The sequence below is a fragment of the Haliotis rufescens genome, unplaced genomic scaffold (genome assembly GCF_023055435.1).
Source record: "Haliotis rufescens isolate VD_foot unplaced genomic scaffold, xgHalRufe1.0.p SCAF_9, whole genome shotgun sequence".
NCBI classification, from domain to species: domain Eukaryota; kingdom Metazoa; phylum Mollusca; class Gastropoda; order Lepetellida; family Haliotidae; genus Haliotis; species Haliotis rufescens.
Window position 1 is genome coordinate 23,080,605 of NW_025964383.1, and position 26,569 is coordinate 23,107,173.

The 26,569-nt window shown below is 42.0% G+C and overlaps 1 protein-coding gene across 1 annotated transcript; it reads left to right on the top strand.

Annotated features, from left to right (window-relative positions):
• Positions 1-911: 911 nt before the first annotated feature.
• Positions 912-18,574, top strand: LOC124124454 (glycoprotein 3-alpha-L-fucosyltransferase A-like). Its single transcript, XM_046487626.2, has 2 exons — positions 912-2,467; positions 18,074-18,574. Exons 1-2 carry the CDS (start codon positions 1,479-1,481, stop codon positions 18,390-18,392), a joined length of 1,308 nt encoding a protein of 435 aa, XP_046343582.1. The 5' UTR covers positions 912-1,478; the 3' UTR covers positions 18,393-18,574.
• The last annotated feature ends 7,995 nt before the right edge of the window (positions 18,575-26,569 follow it).

Genomic DNA, 26,569 nt, shown 5'->3' on the forward strand with positions numbered 1-26,569 from the left:
GTCCTAAAGGCAGTGAGACATTGCCTTGGCGTTACACAAATTCGTAAACGTCTGATACCTTTATCACTTAATTTTTTTCGTCCACATCAATTTGACGTACCGTGTGTTCAAAGCGGCGGTAAACACAACTAACTCACTCACTCATCCAGACAACCCATTTGTGGGTTTAGACAGGGTGTAAGACAACCCAGATGTCAGTTCAGACAGGGTGTAAGACAACCCAGATGTCAGTTCACACAGGGTGTAAGACAACCCAGATGTCAGTCTAGACAGGGTGTAAGACAACCCAGATGTCAGTCTAGACAGGGTGTAAGACAACCCATATGCCGGTTCAGACAGGGTGTAAGACAACCCATATGCCGGTTCAGACAGGGTGTAAGACAACCCAGATTTCAGTTCAGACATTGTGTAAGACAACCCAGATTTCAGTTCAGACAGGGTGTAAGACAACCCATATACTGATTCAGACAGGGTGTAAGACAACCAAGATGTCAGTTCAGACAGGGTGTAAGACAACCCAGATGTCAGTTCACACAGGGTGTAAGACAACCCAGATGTCAGTTCAGACATGGTGTAAGACAACCCAGATGCCAGTTCAGACAGGGTGTAACACAACCCAGATGCCAGTTCACACAGGGTGTAACACAACCCAGATGTCAGTTCAGACAGGGTGTAAGACAACCCAGATGTCAGTTCAGACAGGGTGTAAGACAACCCAGATGTCAGTTCAGACATGGTGTAAGACAACCCAGATGTCAGTTCAGACATGGTGTAAGACAACCCAGATGTCAGTTCACACAGGGTGTAAGAGAACCCAGATGTCGGTTCAGACAGGGTGTAAGACTGGGTTTCAAACGTAAATATCGAATTCCCTGTCACGTAACCCACCCATGTTGAGCCTCCCGTATCAAGTGTTCAGTGGAAAACCAGTTAAATAGAATAGAGGAAGTGTATAGTCGGTTCAAATTACATCAACGTGTCATCCTTGCCAGAGATATGTGGAGAAGTAGTCCGTGTGATCAACCTTACCTACTGGCCATAATTTTGACGCTTGTCGACGTGCCCTGAAAACAGATACCTACCCGAGGCTTATAACCATACGGCTGTGTTCAAGAATACACAAACATGGATAATACACACAGTAGACTGTAGCTTGACATATGCAAAAGGGTAAGCAGGTATTGTTTAAATCTTTTTCATGGATCGATTGATTTTCCTACCCTGATTCCTTCAGGAGCCTCAGGAAATTAATCATAAATGCTGTGATAATCTGTTTTGAAATGCATTTTGGGTGTATAGTGCATCTGATAATGGCTCTATTATCACCTGGATAGAGATAGTGTTGGTTGGTGTGCGACAGGGTCGCCGTCTAAGTCCGTGTTACTCTTCGTTATCGGCGCAGTGTAATAGGGCACCTTATCGACATGTCCCTTCTCCGACCTGGAGGGAATATACCTGTGCAAATCTGCTAAACAGTCATGAAGTCCCTATATTCCAAGTTTATTTTGGTTGGTTCACTGTTCATAAGTATTTCACTGGGACTTCAATTCATGTGGTGGAAAAGGGGACATATTCTTATTTATCAGACGGACGTGTCGGCCGATGCGGACATTAAGATTAAGCTGGATACCACAGTCAATGAGTACACGCCAGCACAGATATGTAACAGTTCAGGCGGCGGTTGTGGAGCTCGGTCAACACAATCAAAGGCGGCAGTGAATATGGCGAAGGAAAACGTTTCTAATACGCCGTTTGTTTGGGACACGGGGTCGGGCCACGACAGAATACCCGAACAAATGAAACACATTCCATCCAATATTCTTAATGGAGATACACGTACGCGTGTTATTCTGGTTGACAGCGGGCCGGTGAACTGGAACGTCAAAGATGGCAAACAAACATTTATAGACCACCAATGCCCAGTTCAAAATTGCATACTGGTTGACAAATCTACCACGGAAAAGCGAATAGATGCCATATTGTTCGGGCAGGATATTGGATGGTTACAACCCTACGAGAGCAGATACAGACACCCCGATGCTGTGTGGATATTCTTTGCTCTAGAAAGTCCGATGGCGACAGGAACATTCAATTTTGTCCGGCAGTTAAACTGGACGGCAACATATCGGAGAGATTCTACCATGGTCGCTCCCTATGAGCGATGGTTGCGTTTTGACAATGCATCTAGTATTACCCGCACAAGAAATTATGCGAAAGGTAAATCCAAGATGGCCGCCATATTTGTGTCAAATTGTGGAGCGTCAAACGGACGATTGGAATACGCCAAGGAACTTAAACGATACGTCGAGGTTGACATTTACGGTTTTTGTGGCGACAAACAGTGCGCCAGGAATAATGCTAGAACCTGTTTTGGGATGCTAGACAAAGACTACAAGTTTTACCTTGCATTCGAGAACGCTAACTGTAGGGATTACATAACGGAAAAGTTCTTCGTCAACGGATTAAGGTAAGTGTGAATACAAGTGGCACGTTTTGCGTTTTAATCTGTGAATGGAACTTATATAATCCCAAACAACTTGCCAAGCTAAAGCTGAAGTAGTGAATACTCGGTCGGGAAAGTGATGTGATATATAATCTAAAACAAACATGTCACAAGTAAAACTAGTAAGTGAGTGAATGAGTTGGGTTTAATGCCGCTGTGAACAGTATTCCGGTAAAATCACGGCGTGTCAGCTTAATGTTGGAGGAAAGCCCAAAGTGACAAATCTAGAAACATAAGCATGGCGTGCCCAAGGGAGGTAACTCTGGACAGCGAATGGAGGCGCCTTAGTCGTAATAGTAGCAGCAGTAGTACTAGTAGTAGTAATGGTTAGCAACAAAAAAACAATAATAATAATTATAGTTAAAATATTACTACAACTACATGTCCAAATTCCAAAAAGTAGAAGTAGTAGTAGTAGTAGTAGTAGTAGTAGTTGTAGTAGTAGTAGTAGTAGTAGTAGTAGTAGTAATAGTTATAGTAAAAACAACAACAACTACAACAAAAACAATAATAATAATGATAAACAGTATCGTATGCCCCATGGTGGAGTGGCTCGATCATATTATTACAGTTTTCGCCATGCTTGAGGTTTTGACACATAGGTCCATTCATGGTACGACCTGAATATGCAAAGGGCGTCATGGAAATTGATAAATACAAACTTCTTTGGAATAGGCCCGTATACAGCCTCAGACGTATCCAGGCCAACAAATCTGATCCTGTCCCTTTTGACACAAATGTGATTGACAAGATTGAGGGAAAACATGGCAAATATGCGGACCTCGCTATCGAAATGTCACGCTTGCATCCAAAGTACCAAGTTGTCCGCCTCCCCACTGTTCTCGGTGCCTTAGATATGGTACATGTACCTTCCAATCTGTTGACTGACATTGGGAGAGTACCCAGGTTTTCTACCAGGAATACAGCCTTCTGACAATCTGGGTAATGCAGAAGGCTGCAGTGTTGGTGTGTCTTCAGAATCTGCGAAAAGTTCTGGGTGGGTTTGCCGAGGTAGTGCTTCCTTGGAGAAGTCCCATTCGCTGTCTAGGCTGCGTGTAGAGGGGGCACGAGATCTGAGCTGATGATTGCCCTAACCAGCGTTAAATATTCAGCCTCGAGTAATATCATATATTATACCATTGCGTTTTCGCAAAATGAAGCTGTCATAAACGTATAGTCTTCTTATTTGTTTGGACACGTAGACAAGTGGGATAGCCTTAAGTCTACTCTGACGAAATATTTTATATTATTTTGCAAAATTAAAAATTAAACAGGTCCATAAATAAATTACATACGATATTTTGTATGAAAACCAGGAAAGCATTGTTTCTTAGTAGCATTGGCTCGTTGTAAATGCAAGGGACTAAGTATATCATTTGGACCGATTACATTTGTGGAAAAGCAGTAAGTGATGGTTGGGTGGCAACGATGCCTTCCGGTGATATAGTATAATAGTAAACTCTCAATTCTCAGATGAATCATTTAGGTATAGCTGTTAATTAGATGACTACAGGCCATCATGGTATAGCTGTTAAATAGATAACTACAGGCCATCATGGTATAGCTGTTAAATAGATAACTACAGGCCATCATGGTATAGCTGTTAAATAGATGACTACAGGCTGTCATGGTATAGCTGTTAAATAGATAACTACAGGCCATCATGGTATAGCTGTTAAGTAGATAACTACAGGCTGTCATGGTATAGCTGTTAAATAGATAACTACAGGCCGTCATGGTATAGCTGTTAATTAGATGACTACATGCCATCATGGTATAGCTGTTAAATATCTGACTACACACTGTCATAGTATAGTGGTTAAATAGTCTACTACAAGCCGTCATTGTATAATTGTTACGTAGCTGACTTCAGGCCGTCATACAGGCCGATGCTAATGTCATATACATGAAATGTCGAGTTAAAGAAAGTATACACTGGAAAATTGGAATATACAAAAACACATACAAACGTAATCATGACGTTACAATGCTGAAAAAATGCCTAAGCACTGCAAGCGTAACGCCCCCAACACAACTATGACACCGTATCAAATGCATCACTGTTGAATAGCCTTTTCTCGTTTGATTCATTTTAGTCACAATCAGTTTTGTGTTACTTATGTATCTATGACAAGGGCCTGAGACGCAGTAACTACTGACATCTGGTGACCAGATGCCTGGGTAGATAGGCCTGGTTTATGCCAAGTGTGTTCTAAATAATATCTGATGTTGACATACATGAAACAACTAAGTTGACATAGGCTGATAACGCGAAACTGACTAATCTGGTGTCCCGCGGTCACTAGGCTATTAAGTTTCGTGCAGGGGGCCCAACTTAATCCCCGGCCTCAGTCACTCTAAAGTAATTTGGGCCTTGGCTGAGATTACCTTGGAGTGACTTTGGCCTAGGTTCAGCTAGATTCCCGTAGGCTCAGAGCACTCCACCAACGAAGGCCCGTATGACTCCCTGGGCCCAAATGACCTACTTTACTATTTCAAATGCCCATGTTTGATGGTATGTTCAGGTATGTTTGTGTACAGGTTTATAAATGTATTGGAGGCGTGTGTGGTTGGTGACGTGGGGTGTGCGTGTTGCTTGAATGACACCCGTTCACCCCCACCCCCTAACCCCCACCCCATGTTGCTGCGTCGCTTGCTCTGAACCGCCCTGTACATGAGCTCACGACCTCGAGGATCCGTATCACTGTATATCTGTTTGTCCACTTTATACAAACTTACCAAAAACGAATAGTTTTCACATAAATACTCACATCGAAAATCAATCTACAGACTCTTAAAGACATACTTACCACTTTACGAGGAACTGTTTGTATTTGGATTATTTTAATTGAAACCTGATTATTATGACGGACAGGAGAGATATAACATACATGTGTTTTATATAGGCATACTCAGTTGTATCCTCAGAAAGAAGGATGGGAGAGATATAACATATATGTGTTTTATATAGGCATACACAGTTGTATCCTCAGAAAGAAGGATGGGAGAGATATAACATATATGTGTTTTATATAGGTATACACAGTTGTATCCTCAGAAAGAAGGATGGGAGAGATATAACATATATGTGTTTTATATAGGTATACACAGTTGTATCCTCAGAAAGAAGGATGGGAGAGATATAACATATATGTGTTTTATATAGGCATACACAGTTGTATCCTCTGAAAGAAGGATGGGAGAGATATAACATATATGTGTTTTATATAGGCATACACAGTTGTATCCTCAGAAAGAAGGATGGGAGAGATATAACATATATGTGTTTTATATAGGTATACACAGTTGTATCCTCAGAAAGAAGGATGGGAGAGATATAACATATATGTGTTTTATATAGGTATACACAGTTGTATCCTCAGAAAGAAGGATGGGAGAGATATAACATATATGTGTTTTATATAGGCATACACAGTTGTATCCTCTGAAAGAAGGATGGGAGAGATATAACATATATGTGTTTTATATAGGCATACACAGTTGTATCCTCTGAAAGAAGGATGGGAGAGATATAACATATATGTGTTTTATATAGGCATACACAGTTGTATCCTCTGAAAGAAGGATGGGAGAGATATAACATATATGTGTTTTATATAGGCATACACAGTTGTATCCTCTGAAAGAAGGATGGGAGAGATATAACATATATGTGTTTTATATAGGCATACACAGTTGTATCCTCAGAAAGAAGGATGGGAGAGATATAAGATATATGTGTTTTATATAGGCATACACAGTTGTATCCTCTGAAAGAAGGATGGGAGAGATATAACATATATGTGTTTTATATAGGCATACACAGTTGTATCCTCAGAAAGAAGGACAGGAGAGATATAACATATATGTGTTTTATATAGGTATACACAGTTGTATCCTCTGAAAGAAGGATGGGAGAGATATAACATATATGTGTTTTATATAGGTATACACAGTTGTATCCTCAGAAAGAAGGATGGGAGAGATATAACATATATGTGTTTTATATAGGCATACACAGTTGTATCCTCAGAAAGAAGGACAGGAGAGATATAACATATATGTGTTTTATATAGGCATACACAGTTGTATCCTCTGAAAGAAGGATGGGAGAGATATAACATATATGTGTTTTATATAGGTATACACAGTTGTATCCTCAGAAAGAAGGATGGGAGAGATATAACATATATGTGTTTTATATAGGTATACACAGTTGTATCCTCTGAAAGAAGGATGGGAGAGATATAACATATATGTGTTTTATATAGGCATACACAGTTGTATCCTCTGAAAGAAGGATGGGAGAGATATAACATATATGTGTTTTATATAGGCATACACAGTTGTATCCTCTGAAAGAAGGATGGGAGAGATATAACATATATGTGTTTTATATAGGCATACACAGTTGTATCCTCTGAAAGAAGGATGGGAGAGATATAACATATATGTGTTTTATATAGGTATACACAGTTGTATCCTCAGAAAGAAGGATGGGAGAGATATAACATATATGTGTTTTATATAGGCATACACAGTTGTATCCTCAGAAAGAAGGATGGGAGAGATATAACATATATGTGTTTTATATAGGCATACACAGTTGTATCCTCAGAAAGAAGGATGGGAGAGATATAACATATATGTGTTTTATATAGGCATACACAGTTGTATCCTCAGAAAGAAGGATGGGAGAGATATAACATATATGTGTTTTATATAGGCATACACAGTTGTATCCTCTGAAAGAAGGATGGGAGAGATATAAGATATATGTGTTTTATATAGGCATACACAGTTGTATCCTCAGAAAGAAGGATGGGAGAGATATAACATATATGTGTTTTATATAGGCATACACAGTTGTATCCTCTGAAAGAAGGATGGGAGAGATATAACATATATGTGTTTTATATAGGCATACACAGTTGTATCCTCTGAAAGAAGGATGGGAGAGATATAACATATATGTGTTTTATATAGGCATACACAGTTGTATCCTCTGAAAGAAGGATGGGAGAGATATAACATATATGTGTTTTATATAGGTATACACAGTTGTAAAGACACATCTTATTATTTTCATGCGTTGAAGTTGTCATGCGTTGAGTATTGTGAAAGAGTGAGTGAGTGAGTGAGTGAGGTTTTACGCCGCTTATAGCAATATTCCAGCAATATCACGGCGGGGGACACCAGAAATGGGCTTCACACATTGTACCCATGTCGGGAATCGAACCCGGGTCTTCGGCGTGACGAGCGAACGCTTTAACCACTAGGCTACCCGACCGCCCCTATTGTGAAAGAAAAAGCTGAAGTTGAAGAATCAAGGTGACTTTTAACCCAACTATTTGAGAGATCTCACACTTATTAGAGTGTAAAACATATTTTCAGAATTGTAGCTCGTGATTATCGTCACATGTTAGGTGGTGAGGTGAAATGGAGTTTAACGTCGCGTCCAAGATTATTGCGCTTATATAGCGACGTGCATGTACGTGTGTGTGTTTGTGTGGCTGCTTGTACTAGTCCGGACTGATGCCGATTTATAGTGCTAGCTCACTGAGATACCATGCCGCAGTTTAACATGAATACCCCACTCAGACACAGTGTACTGACTCCGAGCCGACCAGTCCTTGTTTTTAGCCCCTTAATGCCGAGCGCCAGACAGGGTAACAACAAGTACCATCTTTTAACGTCTTTTGGTATGACGTGGTCGGGGATCGAACCCCGGACCTTCCGCTCTCCGGGCGGACGCTCTACCACTAGACCACGGAGGCGGTTCGTCACATGTTATATATATTACTGCATACCTACTGCGCACAAATAATAATGTATTTCGACAATAAACGCAATCAGCTATACCGTTTAAGGTAAGAGAAGGTCACGTGCACATCCAAAAGCTTTGGAACTGTTAGAAGCCTCAGAACTCCTAAAATTGGACAGGAGACGTATAACACTGTAAAGATTTGGGGCCTATTAGAGGAGCGTGACCCGGGCCAAGGTTGAAAGCACTCTTGACCGGGACAGGGTATTTGTGTCGGATAACAAGCTTCGCAAATACTGATAAGGTTCAAAACACAGCAGATTTCACAGGTGCTCGACTTGCCCATTACATAGTGAGGGAGGTATTCAGCAACGTTGCAGCTCAGCCACACTGGCCTGTAGTCAGCAACCTTGTACAATGACACTACACTGGCCTGTAGTCAGCAACCTTGTACAGTGACACTACTTTGGCCTGTAGTCAGTAACCTTGTACAATGACACTACACTGGCCTGTAGTCAGCAACCTTGTACAGTGACACTACACTGGCCTGTAGTCAGCAACCTTGTACAGTGACACTACACTGACCTGTAGTCAGCAACCTTGTACAATGACACTACACTGGCCTGTAGTCAGCAACCTTGCACAGTGACACTACACTGACCTGTAGTCAGCAACCTTGTACAATGACACTACACTGTCCTGTAGTCAGCAACCTTGTACAGTGACACTACACTGACCTGTAGTCAGCAACCTTGTACAATGACACTACACTGGCCTGTAGTCAGCAACCTTGTACAATGACACTACACTGGCCTGTAGTCAGCAACCTTGTACAGTGACACTACACTGACCTGTAGTCAGCAACCTTGTACAATGACACTACACTGGCCTGTAGTCAGCAACCTTGTACAGTGACACTACACTGACCTGTAGTCAGCAACCTTGTACAATGACACTACACTGACCTGTAGTCAGCAACCTTGTACAGTGACACTACACTGACCTGTAGTCAGCAACCTTGTACAGTGACACTTCACTGACCTGTAGTCAGCAAACTGTACAATGACACTACAGCAATATTATACAGCTGTAGCCAGTAGGCGTGTAAGTATACCATGATGGTCTGTAGTCAGCAATATTGTACATCTGTACCACAGACACCTGTAGCCAGTAGGCTTGTAAGTATACCTTGATGGTCTGTAGTCAGCAATCTTGTACCGATATACCACATACACCTGTAGCCAGTAGGCGTGTAAGTATACCATGATGGTCTGTAGTCAGCAATATTGTACAGCTGTACCACAGACAAATGTAGCCAGCAGGATTACAAGTACACCATGGTGGCCTGTAGTCAGCAATCTTGTACCGATATACCACAGACACCTGAAGCCAGTAGGCGTAAAATTATACCATGGAGGTCTGTCGTCAGCAATATTATACAGCTGTATGTATCCACGGCAGAATGTAGGCGGCAACGTAACAGATATGTCACAATATACCTGCAATATTGCACAGCTGTACCAACACAGTCAGCAGGTGCTACATACACACATAAGACAGTACCCTGTCGTCAACAGGGTTGCAATACAGCTACCGGGTCTGTTTGTCACGACCTTAGTCGTTCATTTTAAAGAGACGTCATCAGCCTGTGTGTTTTTTTTCTGATTCCTTTGACACGCTTGTGTCAACAACGTATGTTTTAACAAGCGCCAGATTGAACGGATTTCTTGATTACCGATAAGGGAATATAATACCGCAGCTGTGTGGTACATATCAAACTGACCCGTATATCCGAGATAGGCCCAATTGAGATTGTATATGGAAAAACTAATTGAAGCTGACAAAGAAATAAACTGAGGGAATAAGACAATGAGTCAATATTGACTATACAACACGACAGTCTAATGTCGGCACTCCGCTTGTCTCGAACTCCACTAACTTGAAGTGTCGTTAAAGACGATGTGACCCTAGGACCCCTGCTTTATACAACACGACAGTCTAATGTCGGCACTCCGCTTGTCTCGAACTCCACTAACTTGAAGTGTCGTTAAAGACAATGTGGCCCCAGGATCCCTGCTTTATACGACACGACAGTCTAAGGTCGGTATTTTGCTTGTCTCGAACTCGACTAACTTGAAGTGTCGTTAAAGACGATGCGACCCTAGGACCCCTGCTTTATACAACACGACAGTCTAATGTCGGCACTCCGCTTGTCTCGAACTCCACTAACCTGAAGTGTCGTTAAAGACGATGTGACCCTAGGGCCCCTGCTTTATACAACTCGACAGTCTAATGTCGGTATTTTGCTTGTCTCGAAATCGACTAACTTGAAGTGTCGTTAAAGACGATGTGACCCTAGGACCCCTGCTTTATACAACACGACAGTCTAATGTCGGGACTCCGCTTGTCTCGAACTCCACTAACTTGAAGTGTCGTTAAAGACGATGTGACCCCAGGATCCCTGCTTTATACAACACGACAGTCTAATGTCGGCACTCCGCTTGTCTCGAACTCCACTAACTTGAAGTGTCGTTAAAGACGATGTGACCCTAGGACCCCTGCTTTATACAACACGACAGTCTAATGTCGGCACTCCGCTTGTCTCGAACTCCACTAACTTGAAGTGTCGTTGAAGACGATGTGACCCTATTGTCACTGCTTTATACAACACGACAGTCTAATATCTGCGCCTATATTTGTCCCGGACTGCGGATGATTTGAAGTATTTTTATGCTTCGATTTCACTCCGTATACTTACTGTTCATTCATAGTTCCTCGTGAAATGTTTAATGGTGTCATTATTCTGATTTTTATAGTCTAAAGAAAAAGATAAAAGGAATCGGTTCTGTGCCCCCACAGTTCAAGTGACTGCTCTGCCTGACCTACTCGGTCGCTGATTTACGTCGATCTTTTCTCAAACCATGTGACCCAAACCACGTATCTGTAAACAATTCTTAGATTATTATCACCCCACGATGGACGACAACATTTCAGCAATGTCCGTCTGTCAGATATTATAGTTTTCATTTGTACAGTGTTCACTGTGTCGAATCAAGCTTTCACAAGGGGGCACAATTATTACACGTCGCGGTGGGAAGATAAAAACATAAAAAAATTCAATTTATGACTTGGAATATCAGTGAACCAAGTTAAGAAGATCTGTATAGACATACACTCTTCGCAAAAAGAAACGCACAGGTAGATTTTTTGTTAATTTTTTGTACCTAATAAAGTCGATATTTTTAATTCAATATCAAAGATACAAATATGAAATTTTGGAGCTCGAAAGTCACATGTGGGCTTTGTACAAAGGCATTGAAAACTGTTCATTGTCATGTCACATAAGGCCACAAGGTTGCGCTGAACTCGGGCCCCGGGCAGCAATCACGGCTCTGCATCTCCTCATCACTGACTGGATATGTGTACGAATTCTGTCCTGCGGAATTCTGCCCAATTCTGCTTGTAACGCTTTGACCAGTTGTGGGAGTGTGTTCAGACGTTGACGTACACGTCGATCGAGTTCATCCCAGAGGTGTTCGATTGGGTTGAGATCTGGAGATCTCGACGGCCAGGGCAAGTCGTTTATGTGGGCATTATGCAGGTACTCTACCGTGACACGAGCTGTGTGCAGTGGAGCGTTGTCCTGTGGAAGCAGCTCCCTCTGGCGGTCAATTATTGGAAGTAGGTGAGGTTGAAGAATTTGGTTCATGTAACGATTTGCTGTCAATTTTTACTGAACCACAACCAAGTCAGATCTCGTGGTGTAGGATACGGCCCCCAACGCCATGACACTACCGCAACAGAATTTGTCGAATTTATGTACACAATGTGGGGCAAAGCGCTCATTTCGACGACGATAAAGACGTTGTCTACCATCTCGCCGGTGAGAAAGAAATCGTGTTTCATCGCTAAACAACACTCGTGTCCAGTTTCTCGAATTCCAAGGTTGTAAGGTATGTCACCAACGCAAGCGTCGCAGTGGATGGATCTGTTGCAAAACAGGGACGAAAACTGGTCTTCTGGGTCGGATTCCAGCCTCGCGAAGATGGTTCCTGACAGTCTGGTCCGATATCCTCCTCAAACCAGGGATGCGTCCTACACTCCCGTAGCTGTGGCATTGCGATGACGTAGGTGGAACAGTCGAATGTAGCGATCCTGTGCAGGGGTGGTAACTCTTGATCGGCCGTTTCTCGGACGGTCTGCATTGAAATTGAACTGTGTGTATCGGTCCCAAAGGCGGCTAATGGTGCTGTGGTGGACGTTGAACTGGCATACAGCAGAAGACTGCGATTCCCCTCTTTGGATACGTCCTATGGCGATGTTCCGATCGGCAGCGCTGAGTCTCGGCATTTTCGAACTTGAAAAATGTTGACAATTGAATGACAAACTAGTGGCTTATGCTTGCCTTTTTATACCAACTACCATGCGTTACGAATGCCGTAACTGGCACGTGCATTTTGCTTAACTGTTTTCCTCCATGACATGTTTTAACAAGCGTGAAAACAAAGCCGTTTAAGACATTGCAAATCGACAATGGCTGCGTTTTGACGCACCGTTTGTCGAATATCAGGCCACCAACATTTTCCAATAACATATACCCAATTTATATTCAGTAAACTACATACTACCTGTGCGTTTCTTTTTTTAAAGAGTGTATATTACAGGCCAACCGGAGAATGGTAAGAGGACACGTATAATTATAACAAATCTTCTAGAGAAATAAATGAAACGAAATCAAAACATGTCATTTCATGAAGAGTGAGTGAATATGGTTTTACGCCGCTTTTAGCAATATTCCAGCAATGTCACGGCGGGGGACACCAGAAATGGGCTTCACACATTGTACCCATGTTGGGAATCGAACCCGTGTCTTCGTCGTGACGAGCGAACACTTTAACCACTAGGCTACTACCCTGCCCATTGTATGAAGATAATGTGTGTACGATGTCCAAACAGTGTGATAACACTGGTACAAATATAAACGCTTGACACATGACCACAGATAGGCGGAGCGCAGATAGACCGAGTAATGTCCCTCTGGACTGTTAACGGATCCACGTTTTATACAAATACTGTGTTCCCCGGTCAGTGTCATTTCAACATGGCCAATGCACAGATCAACCTCGATATGTAGACAAGTGGAGGATATTTCCAAATGTGACGCTTCAGTGACAAAAATAATGTCCGATGCAATTCCCTATTTTCACTTGTACCGCGTGTTCCCGTATTTTTTCAGGTGAACACTTGACCTGCCTTTGCATGTGTTTGTGATTGGTGCAACCTATGGAGCAGGGTATGCTCATCTTTTCGGGAACACTTTGTATCATAGTTTAGCAGAGATTCATGAACGCATGCTCAAGATATAGTCGTAATCGTACTATCGATTTTGGCAGAGTTTTCTTTTGAATATGGAAAGATTTGTTTTTCGCTTTTATTCTCACCATGGTGTCTTATAATGTTAAACTAAAAATGTACTCACTGTGCCGTTTTTGCTATTCATTCCTATAAAATTATTGTGCACATGAAACTAAAATAATATTTTATTTTGTGAATCGAAAAATAATATTGCAATATACTTTATTCATGTTACAGTTGCAGTATGTATAGATAGTTACACCAGTACCCAGTATGCCAGCAGCAGTCTATATTCAAACCTGGAACTAACAATATAAGCTTAATCCCCATTGTTCCAGGGATTATCTTGGTTTGGTGATATTTATATGAGAACAATACCTGCCGGCAAAATGCGAACACCCCGTTTCAGATTGACCCAAAATAATATTTGCAATCACGTACTGCTCTGTGTGGCAAGCGTTCAATGCTTTCTAAGATTTAAAGTTACTGAATTGTGCTCCTTTGTAAATATAAAACTTCAACGCCAGATAATAAAAAGTCTGGATTATTTGTCGATTACTATCTGTAAGTGTTATGGCCTGTACAGATGTAGAAAACCTAATATGGATCTAAATATCGCAATCTTCATGGTAAAATTTGAAATTCCTCCAAGTTTACCTTGCAATACATGAGAGCGTATGTTGTTAAACGCCGTAGACTTATTCTAAATAATCGAGAATGGGCCAGGCAAACCAGTGACTGAAAACATGAGCACTGATCCACGCCATAGGGAAATGACATCAGCCAAATCACAGGACCTGACCACCGATTTAATTAAACCGCCTCTTACGCCCGGCGGGGACACGGGTGGCCCAGTCGCCTAAAGCGCTTCGATTCGCTGTGCAGAGTTGCGTCCCTCGGGCACGCCAGAAACCTATGATTGTGGGTTCGAATCCCGGTTCGCTCCGATTATGTTTCTAGGTTTGTCAGCACCATACCCGTGCTCGTAGGTTTCATCGAAGTGGTAAACGTCTGAGACCTGTATTACTTCGGGCTTTCCTCCCAAATTAAGCTGACACGCCGCGATATAACTGGGATAAGGTTAAAAGCGACGTTAAACCCAACTCACTCACTAACTCTTACGACCAGCGATAGGGTGCTTGGGGCCAACCTCAACTGGGATTAGAATTTCCAAAATAGCTTTTAAAATAAATGCTGACAGTCGTTACGTTAAATTACAAACCTGTCTGTCAATGATCAGGACCAATCGCGACAACAATTATCCTTCTTCCTTATCCTTAATCACCTTAATTACAAAGTGAACAGGATCTGATTATATGCTGGGATTGTCCAAAACTCTATTCTTAACATGCTACATTCAATTCAGCTCATTCCAACGAGTTCGCAGAATGTGCGAGAAAGAGACATCCCAAATGGTAAACATACTTGCGAGAAAATACGTATGTATGCGTTTAATGAGGAGCCTTAACGTACAATGATGAGGGCGGGTATTCGTGCTCACGATCTTGACTTCCCTCCACATTTACAACCAGGTGTTGAAGTGCATAGGTGTCGATTTGGTTTAGACCGCCTCCTTGGTCTAGTGGTAGAGCGTCCGCCCGGTAAGCGAAAGGTCCGGGGTTCGATCCCCGGCCGCGTCATACCAAGAGACATTAAAAGATTGTACTTGTTGTTACCCTGTCTTGGGCTCGGCATTAAGGGGCTAAAACAAGGACTGGTCGGCTCGGAGTCAGTATACTGTGTCTGAGTGGGGTATTCATGTTAAACTGCGGCATGGCATCTCAGTGGGCTGGCACTATAAATCGGCATCAGTCCGGACTAGTACAAGCAGCCACACACACACACACACGTGCATTCACACGTCGCTATATAAGTGCAATAATAGTGCGACGTTAAACCCCATTTCACCTCACCTCTATTCGGTTTATTCTGGTACAGCATACAGCATACAAAGCGTTTCATACAGCATACAAAGTGATCCATCTTCATGTGTTTCGCGTGGCGTTACCAACGATTTTGAGAAAACCTATTTATCATGGATAATGTAAATTAGGTATATAAGTTAAAACTGAATATCACTTTATAAAGCGTGTTGTGATTGTGATAGTCACGTAAAACAACGAAACTAGCAAATCCAGTTCCAATTTGAAGTCCTCCCAATGCTGGGATATTGAAGTGAGCCGAGTTTAGGTAACCAATCGAAATAAAAGAAGCACATATTAACCTAGTTCTCAGACTATATGAACGTAAACGTCTGTGAGTGTGTGAGTTTGATTTAACGCCACTCTGATCATGTATGTCAGTTTCATACAAAGGAGGAAGACTACAACAATGAAGGTTTTAGACATTTTTGCACTTGGGAATTTGGCCAAAACTTTTCGCAGTTGAGCACAGGTAATGCCAAATATAGAAATATAATCGGGGTGAATCTGGGATTGGAACCAAGGATTATCGATTTCTGACGGGCAAATCTCCAAACGGAATAATGGCTCCATAGACGACTAGGCCACATGTACCCTTGAACGTGCGATAAGTGAATCACGTAACACCTGTACATCACCATTTTCAAAGGTTCAGGACAATTTGTTAAAACTAAAGGCAAATGTTATCTGAAGTTTACTGAGAAACCAGAACGTGAAATGCTGCCTTAACATATAACATCAAAAGGAAATTGGGGAATGTTTAGGCAAGAATGGGCTTCTCCAACGGTACCAACCGTCCTCCACTACTTGGTGGACTGTTTCTTAATTCACGCGAAACGGAATTTGTGCTCGGACTGGAAACTTCAAAACACTGGATTTAACTTAAAAGTTTAACGTAAGCTGTAGGTACATCTGATATCTGATATCGTTATAATGGTGAAATGGCCAATTCCCATCCAATTATTTATAAAAATAAGACATTTATAGAAATAAAATATACTGACTCATCCGTTTGATATTTAGAACTATGCATCAAGATAAAAAGTGACAACAAACTTTCCATAACTTGTCTCCGCCTGAAAACATAAACACTTGCTTATGATAAAGTTGAAAAACAATATACAGCAGACTCTGCCTTCAGTAGATTGCTTATGATTTAGCGTAAAATGCTGGTTAAGTTTTAAAACTTTTACCATTCACCGACTCAATTTTTCTTTGCAATTTTGTTTTAATCTTTAACTCTTGTATTCACTATTTGACATTTTGCTCGGTGCCATGACATTTAAATGGCAACAGGCCTGTTGATAAAGACCGAGCTTTTGACATTTTGTATCTGCTCCAAAGTTTTTTAAACGATTCAATGTTGACTTTGGTTAGAAAAGTGTAAACTTGGCACAAAGATTCCAGTGAGACTGGGTTAAAGTTGACGATTGGGTGAAGGTGTCACTGTGCCGCTGTGTAACACACATACCTTATTACTCTAAAAAAATCACATCTCTTACTTTCTCGACAATTGGATTTGTGGATTTGTTTATAATCAATAACTACAAGAAAATACAACGAACGAGCCTTTTAAGTTCAATATACCGCAATGCTACGTTAAAGGGGAAGTGTACAGGCAAAAATCACTTTCTTTCTTTTCTCAACAAAACTCAAGTTTAGAATTGGTTAGTATCTGTGTTTGAAAATATACCATCATTTATTTCACATTTCAAAGTAGGAAGCTCACAATAGTGTGAAAATGATATGCCGTTATGAGGCCTTCGTTTTTCGAGCTAAACAGGCCTGAGTTATCCCCCTTAGATTATGACGTAATTGCTGCCAAATCAACTGGGTCCCTGTCTATTCTCAACGCAAAAGATATCAAGTACCAGTTTGCGGTAAAACAACATGGCCTACGACACACTCCGGCGCAGTGGTGACTCAGCATAACACTATGCTGGCTGGTATCTGAGACGCAAGAATCACACACCTGTACCTTCACCACGTGAAGCGGCTCTAACAAAGCATGATGACGTCATAATGTTTATCAATTGGCACCAATGACGTCATATTGCAAGGGGCATAAGCCATGGTGTTTTTGTTATGGAAATAGAACACTTGGTAAATGTGAAAAATATAAATAGTTTTAATGCGAAAAATATGTTAATTAATTGTGATATTTTTATATTTTTGTCTATGACACTTATAGGTTAACACTTTTAATGTGGAAAAAGTACAAGAAAAATAGGTTCATTTCCGTGTGAACTTGCCCTTTAATGTTTTGAAAATCTACCTTCTCACATCAGTACCACGGTAGTGACACGTCAAGAACCTGTATCACTACTGGTTTTCCTCACCATCAAGCTGACACTCATTGATGTAACTAAAAAAAACGGTTCAAATAGGTGTTAAACTAAAATCACTCATTCCTATGCACGAAGACGTTGAAATCTTCGTGAATATGACAGTTCCATTTTAGCCTTTTTCGACTACTGTCAAATACCATGTGATAATAAATTAAAGGACTGTACTTTTCTATGTTTTCAGTCATGACGCCATTCCGATTGTGATGGGCGCGCACCCAGAAGACTATGAGGAGGTTGCACCCCCACATTCCTACATTCACGTTGAGAACTTCAAGTCAGCGAAAGACTTAGCCGAATACATGAAAATGCTGGACAAAAATGATGAACTTTATAATGAATATTTCAACTGGAAAGGGACTGGCAGCTTCTTAAACACCAAATTTTGGTGTCGGTTGTGCTCTCTGGTTAGTGATGATCAGAAACCGAAATTAATTGTTGAAGATTTAGAAAAATGGTGGAGGTCCACGGATACTTGTCGGGATGGAAGATGGACAGATTGAAGGGCAAATCATATGTGATAATTTATTCATTGAGTGAATGTAAATGGTTGAATGGTTGAACTATGTTGCCTTGACGCTTCAGCTTGACGTTTAATGTGTGTATGTGTGCAATCGGCTAGATGATGATATTTTTCTTATATGACTTTAGATTTGAAAAATGAATAAAATTATTTTAATAATCACTTTTATCGCATAGTTTCAAGTCAACCTTAAACTTTCGTTTCAGGTTATCCAGAATATTTTCAGTTTCTTTCATTGTCACTTTCGAACGCCCAAAGTTCCGAATTGAACTGATGATGACACTATCTCCACTGAGCTTTCCACTTGTCGAGAATGCTCTCCACCTACTATACAGCCCAGGAGACCTTTGTTGCAAACTTTGTTTTCCGAGTTGCAAATGAGCACATGCGTTATGTTGTTGCAATCAATCCCCAAATATCTCATTTCTCCAAGAGGGAGCACGTGTGGCCTAGTCGTCTAAGGCGCCGCAATTCGCTGTGCAGAGTTGCGTCACTTGGGCATGCCAGAAACCTATGATTGTGGGTTCGAATCCCGGTTCCCCCAGATTATGTTTCTAGGTTTGTCATGTCAGCACCATTCCCGTGCTCGTGGGTTTCACCGAAGTGGTAAACGTCTGAGACCTGCATCCCTTCGGGCTTTCCTCCCACATTAAACTCACACGCCGTGATATAAATGGAATATTGTTAAAAGCGGCGTTAAACATAACTCACTCATTTCTCCAAGTGGTTCACGCGCAGATGAAGCTTGGGTTGAACGTGCTTTTGTGAAGTTAGTAATACTTTCACTGTCTGAATCGTATTCTTCGTGTCGTCCACTGGCGGAGGAAGTATGGGTTGCACTAGTTTGCATGTGTTGCACACCAGGGCCAACTTGCACAAAACGATCTTAGCGCTAAGTCTATTGTAAGCCTATGTTAAAGTATGGGAGTTACGATCATCTTAGCGCTAAGATCGCTTTGTGCAAGTGGGCCCTGGTGTCAGCACGTTTTGATAGTGATTCATAAACACATGCTCATGATGTAGTCGGAATCGTACAATCGACTCTGCTTTTAACGGAGATTCTTTATCAATATGGGCATAGTTTTGTCGCTGTTATATATACAGCTGTATATACACATATGACATCTATTCATCTTGATATAGGGCATACATAGGGAAATTCCAATATGAGTAACTAAGAGCAGATTACTTAAACAGTTCGCAAAAAGAATATTTTGTACTGACAAGATAACGCAACGCATTTTGCCAAGAACAATCCTGTTAAAGAAGGTTCCATCGACACATATCACATTTGTCACGGCTTCCTGTATTCAATTACTTTATACATATATACAGTAGACAATTATAGGAATCTATTTAAACAACAGCATGGGACAAGCCGTACACAAGGAGGAACGAAATGTGCTTTTTGAATGGGCTCTGATGCTACTTATCACAGCTGAGGGATGACGATTGACTCCGATCTTCAGTCATAACCGCCTTCCCCAACATAATCTCAAGCCAGGAGAGCGCGTCGTACGCTGCACCGGTCGTCTATCTTTTGTCATTTAAAAACATGTTGTATATTGAAGACGTTGATTCGACTGGGAGAATGATATGCGTTCAAGCATGAACTTAGAACCTGTTTGGGATATACCAACAGCTTACACAAACATTCCTCTGACGCCGTATACAAGGGATCAAGGTGACGGGGAACTGCTTTCAAGTGATTTCAAGCAGGAATAATTACTACATTCAATGAATTTGTATACCTGTTAATATTCTTCTACAAAAGACTACGATCCGTTTCGTGGTGTACTTCCTTGCCTTCAACGCTATTATTGGCTGGGTGAACTACAGTATAAAAATAATGCTGTGCTTGTGTGCATGAACTCCAGCATACAACTTTCTGTGCGTGTCTGGTTAACTGCAGCATACAACTTTCTGTGCGTGTCTGGTTTACTCCAGCATACAACTTTCTGTGCGTGTCTGGTGAACTCCAGCATACAACTTTCTGTGCTTGTCTGGTTAACTCAAGCATACAACTTTCTGTGCGTGTCTGGTGAACTCCAGCATACAACTGTCTGTGCGTGTCTGGTGAACTCCAGCATACAACTGTCTGTGCGTGTCTGGTTAACTCCAGCATACAACTTTCTGTGCGTGTCTGGTTAACTCAAGCATACAACTGTCTGTGCGTGTCTGGTTAACTCCAGCATACAACTCTCTGTGCGTGTCTGGTGAACTCCAGCATACAACTTTCTGTGCGTGTCTGGTGAACTCCAGCATACAACTTTCTGTGTTTGTCTGGTTAACTCCAGCATACAACTTTCTGTGCGTGTCTGGTGAACTCCAGCATACAACTTTCTGTGCGTGTCTGGTGAACTCCAGCATACAACTTTCTGTGCGTGTCTGGTGAACTCCAGCATACAACTTTCTGTGCGTGTCTGGTGAACTCCAGCATACAACTTTCTGTGCGTGTCTGGTGAACTCCAGCATACAACTTTCTGTGCGTGTCTGGTGAACTCCAGCATACAACTTGTTGTGCGTGTCTGGTGAACTCCAGCATACAACTTTCTGTGCGTGTCTGGTGAACTCCAGCATACAACTTTCTGTGCGTGTCTGGTGAACTCCAACATACAACTTTCTGTGCGTGTCTGGTTAACTGCAGCATACAACTTTCTGTGCGTGTCTGGTTAACGCCAACATACAACTTTCTGTGCGTGTCTGGTTAACTCCAGTATACAACTTTCTGTGCGTGTCTGGTGAACTCCAGCATACAACTTTCTGTGCGTGTCTGATTAACTCAAGCATACAACTGTCTGTGCGTGTCTGGTGAACTCCAGCCTACAACTTTATGTGCGTGTCTGGTTAACTGCAGCATACAACTTTCTGTGCGTGTCTGGTTAAATCCAGCATACAACTTTCTGTGCGTGTCTGGTTAACTCCAGCATACAACTTTCTGTGCGTGTCTGGTGAACTCCAGCATACAACTGTCTGTGCGTGTCTGGTTAACTCCAGGATACAACTTTCTGTGCGTGTCTGATTAACTCCAACATACAACTTTCTGTGCGTGTCTGGTTAACTGCAGCATACAACTTTCTGTGCGTGTCTGGTTAACGCCAACATACAACTTTCTGTGCGTGTCTGGTTAACTGCAGCATACAACTTTCTGTGCGTGTCTGGTTAACTCCAGCATACAACTTTCTGTGCGTGTCTGGTTAAAGCCAACATACAACTTTCTGTGCGTGTCTGGTTAACTCCAGCATACAACTTTCTGTGCGTGTCTGGTGAACTCCAGCATACAACTGTCTGTGCGTGTCTGGTTAACTCCAGGATACAACTTTCTGTGCGTGTCTGATTAACTCCAGCATACAACTTTCTGTGCGTGTCTGGTTAACTGCAGCATACAACTTGTTGTGCGTGTCTGGTTAACTGCAGCATACAACTTTCTGTGCGTGTCTGGTTAACGCCAACATACAACTTTCTGTGTTTGTCTGGTTAACTCCAGCATACAACTTTCTGTGCGTGTCTGGTTAAAGCCAACATACAACTTTCTGTGTTTGTCTGGTGAACTCAAGCACACAACTTTCTGTACGTGTCTGGTTAACTCCAGCATACAACTTTCTGTGCGTGTCTGGTTAAAGCGAACATACAACGCTCTGTGCGTGTCTGGTTAACGCCAACATACAACTTTCTGTGCGTGTCTGGTTAACTCCAACATACAACTTTCTGTGCGTGTCTGGTTAAAGCCAACATACAACTGTATGTGCTTGTCTGGTTAACTCCAGCATACAACTTTCTGTGCGTGTCTGGTTAACTCCAGCATACAACTTTCTGTGCGTGTCTGGTTAACTCCAGCATACAACTTTCTGTGCATGTCTGGTTAACTCCAACATACAACTTTCTGTGCGTGTCTGGTTAACACCAACATACAACTGTATGTGCTTGTCTGGTAAACTCCAGCATACAACTTTCTGTGCGTGTCTGGTGAACTCCAGCATACAACTCTCTGTACGTGTCTGGTTAACGCCAACATACAACTTTCTGTGCGTGTCTGGTTAACTCCAACATACAACTTTCTGTGCGTGTCTGGTGAACTCCAGCATACAACTCTCTGTGCGTGTCTGGTTAACTCAAGCATACAACTTTCTGTGCGTGTCTGGTTAACTCCAGCATACAACTTTCTGTGCGTGTCTGGTTAACTCCAACATACAACTTTCTGTGCGTGTCTGGTTAACTCCAGCATATAACCTTCTGTGCGGGTCTGGTTAACTCAAGCATACAACTTTCTGTGCGTGTCTGGTTAACTCCAACATACAACTGTATGTGCGGGTCTGGTTAACTCCAACATACAACTTTCTGTGCGGGTCTGGTGAACTCCAGCATACAACTCTCTGTGCGTGTCTGGTTAACTCCAACATACAACTTTCTGTGCGTGTCTGGTTAACTCCAGCATACAACTTTCTGTGCGGGTCTGGTTAACTCCAGCATACAACTCTCTGTGCATGTCTGGTGAACTCCAGCATACAACTTTCTGTGCGTGTCTGGTTAACTCCAGCATACAACTTTCTGTGCGTGTCTGGTGAACTCCAGCATACAACTTTCTGTGCGTGTCTGGTTAACTCAAGCATACAACTGTCTGTGCGTGTCTGGTGAACTCCAACATACAACTATACTGTGTTTGTCTGGGGGAATTTCGGTATACAAGGACGTGATTCTTGTCTTGGTGAAGTCCAGTGTACAACTGTGCGGGGTTTGTCTGGGTTAAGTCCAGTATACAAACATGCTATGCTTGCCTGAGCGAACTCAAGTATACAAATACGCCATGCTTGTCTGGTGAACTCCAGCATATAAATATGCTCTGCTTCTCTGGCGAACTCCACTATATATCAATGCCATGCTTGTCTGGTGAACTCCAGTATACAACTTTGCTGTGCTTGCGTAAGCGAGCCATGCTTGTCTGGTGAACACCAGGATGCAACAATGCTATGCTTGTCTGGTGAACTCCAGTGTGCAACTGTGATATGCCTGTCCGGGCGAACTCCAGTATATATCTATGCTATGCTTGTTTGGTTGAACTCCACTATACAGATATGCTATCTTGTCTGGTGAACTCCAGTGTGCAACTGTGATATGCCTATCCGGGCGAACTCCAGTATATATCTATGCTATGCTTGTTTGGTTGAACTCCACTATACAGATATGCTATCTTGTCTGAGTTAACTCCGATGTGCAACTGTGATATGCTTGTCCGGGCGAACTCCAGTATATGTCTATGCGATGCTTGTTTGGGTAAACTCCACTATACAAATATGCTATCTTGTCCGGTGAACTCAAGTATACAACTTCATTATTCTTTTCTGGCTGACAACAAGCATACGACAACGCTGTACCTGTCCAGCAGAACTCTAGTATGTAACGATGCTCTATCCGGTCGAGCGGATCCGGTTGACTTGCCTCTATACACTGGCCACATCAGCTACCTTCTCCGATGTGTATTTTGCAGTTAACAGTTAAGAAGAAGATTTTATATTATTATTTACGTGTCACATATTACGATACAATAAATCATATAAAAAGCAAACAGTGCAATATCCGACCGCAGGGCCTATGAGACACGAACATTCCCTATTTACATTTCTTTCGAATTGAAAAACCCCAACATATTTGAGCAATGTAACCTGTTAAAAACAGCCGATATGGGCTTAACATTATACTAATAAGTTTATCCCACATAACGCTAGACCCTTATTAGATAATATACAACATCTTTCATACACATAGCGCTAAACGCTTATACATCTTCCTCGCACACAGTACTGAACGCTCATTGGATAATAATACATTTTTTTTCCACACGTATTAGACAATTTACACCAACTTCCTCCCACACAGCGCTGAACGCTTATTGGACATTTTACTACAGCTTCTTCTCTCATTTATCCGCATATGACTCCAACGAATACCATTTTTGTCCGTTGACTTTATCTTGTCGACAAAACCACACAATATAGGTTAAATACAGGTATGTTGACCTCACATTCGGTGTTTTTTTTGCAGGGCTTATGTTCGTGCACATGTATATGATATTTACACACAGAGGTGATCAGGTGTCTGAACATGTTATATAAATCACATTAACCTCCTCAGGTACGAGTACACCAGTCAACGTAACGTGACACGTTCCAAATGTTCGCAAACTATCAGGTGTCTTTAATGACAGGAGTACAGTTGTACTGCCTAAGACAACACACACTAACTTTTTAATTTTATTTAATTAAATATTTTGATTTCAATTCAGTAGACATATATGGAACAAACACACACTATCTTATCTATGCACACTGTGTGAGTGTCGGGTGCTACCCGTAGAGTAGGGCATGCTTATCCTTTTCGCAAAAACCTTGTATCATACATATACTTTTCATCACTGTTATGCCCTTCACACCCAATTGAATCTGTTTCGGCAAATAATCGAGACTGGCGTCGACGTTTAATATTGTAAAATGTATTCTTGCATATTGCATATACTTACACTGAAATGGAATAGACGTCATCAGTAAAATATAAATGATTGAACGTGTTAATTGTTTGCGGATTTAATCTGTTTTACTTGTATTACCATACACTACGTTTTTCTCAGATTCAGTACTAGTATATGGACACGCTTATTGTGAACACTAAGGAACTGAGATTTCACTTAGGCGACTATGCTTGTCGTAAAAGGCGACTAACGGAATCGGGTGGTCAGGCTCGCTGACTTGGTTGATGCATGTCATAGCATTCCAATTGCGTGGATCGATACTCATGACGTCAATCACTGGCTTGTCTGGTCCAGAATCGATTATTTACAGACCGCCGTCATACAGCTGGAATATTGCCGAGTGCGGCGTTAAACAACAAAGAAAAAAAGAAGATATTTTGTGAGGCCATTGGAGTATGAATCTTCACAGAGTGGGAACCGATGTGTGTGAAGTTCGGAGCTTACGTCGACGTTTATACAGTGTTTGGCCTTTCCAAGAGTAAAGTCTTGTGAACGTCAAAATGTGTCGTTGATACTCTTATGAAGGTTTTGCGGCAGCCATTGTAAAACGTAAGCGAGCGAGCAGCCATTGTACAAGGTAAGCGAGCGAGCAGCCATTGTACAAGGTAAGCGAGTGAGCAGCCATTGTACAAGGTAAGCGAGCGAGCAGCCATTGTACAAGGTAAGCGAGTGAGCAGCCATTGTACAACGTAAGCGAGTAAGTCAGCCATTGTACAAGGTAAGCGAGTGAGCAGCCATTGTACAAGGTAAGCGAGCGAGCAGCCATTGTACAAGGTAAGTGAGTGAGCAGCCATTGTACAACGTAAGCGAGTAAGTCAGCCATTGTACAAGGTAAGCGAGTGAGCAGCCATTGTACAACGTAAGCGAGTAAGTCAGCCATTGTACAAGGTAAGCGAGTGAGCAGCCATTGTACAAAGTTTTATGCCATATGTGAGTTGGCAATCAATGTTAAATGAAAGCGAATAACAAATGTGAGCGTGAGGACACCCATTGTCAGTGTCAATGTCAATTGAAATTGAGATTGTGTTCTACTTGAAATGAGTGAGTGAGTGAGTTGGGTTTAACGCCGCTTTTAACAGTATTCCAGTTATATCACGGCGTGTCAGCTTAATGTGGGAGGAAAGCCCGAAGTGATGCAGGTCTCAGACGTGTACCACTTCGGTGAAACCCACGAGCACGGGTATGGTGCTGACAAACCTAGAAACATAATCGGGGCGAACCGGGATTCGAACCCACAATCATAGGTTTCTGGCGTGCCCAAGGGACGCAACTCTGCACAGCGAATCGCGGCGCCTTAGACGACTGGGCCACCCGTGCCCCCTACTTGAAATGAAGTCATTGAAAGTGAATATGTACATTAAAACGAACTAGGCCCAGTTGTATCAGCGGCACAGGACACTCATAATGGGCTGAAATTATCTTTCCAAATCCCTGAAATCAAATCCCGGTCTTCGGTGACGAATTGCTTTAACCACCAGGCTACCCCAGCATACCTAACTCGTGAAAAACGTATATCAATACACATTGTCATGCTTTCTCATGAATAACCATGAACTTGCCTTTGGAAACGTGTGCAGTATGACGCTAATGTACACACTGAAACTTGCTCTTGCACATTAACATGGAGTGTACAC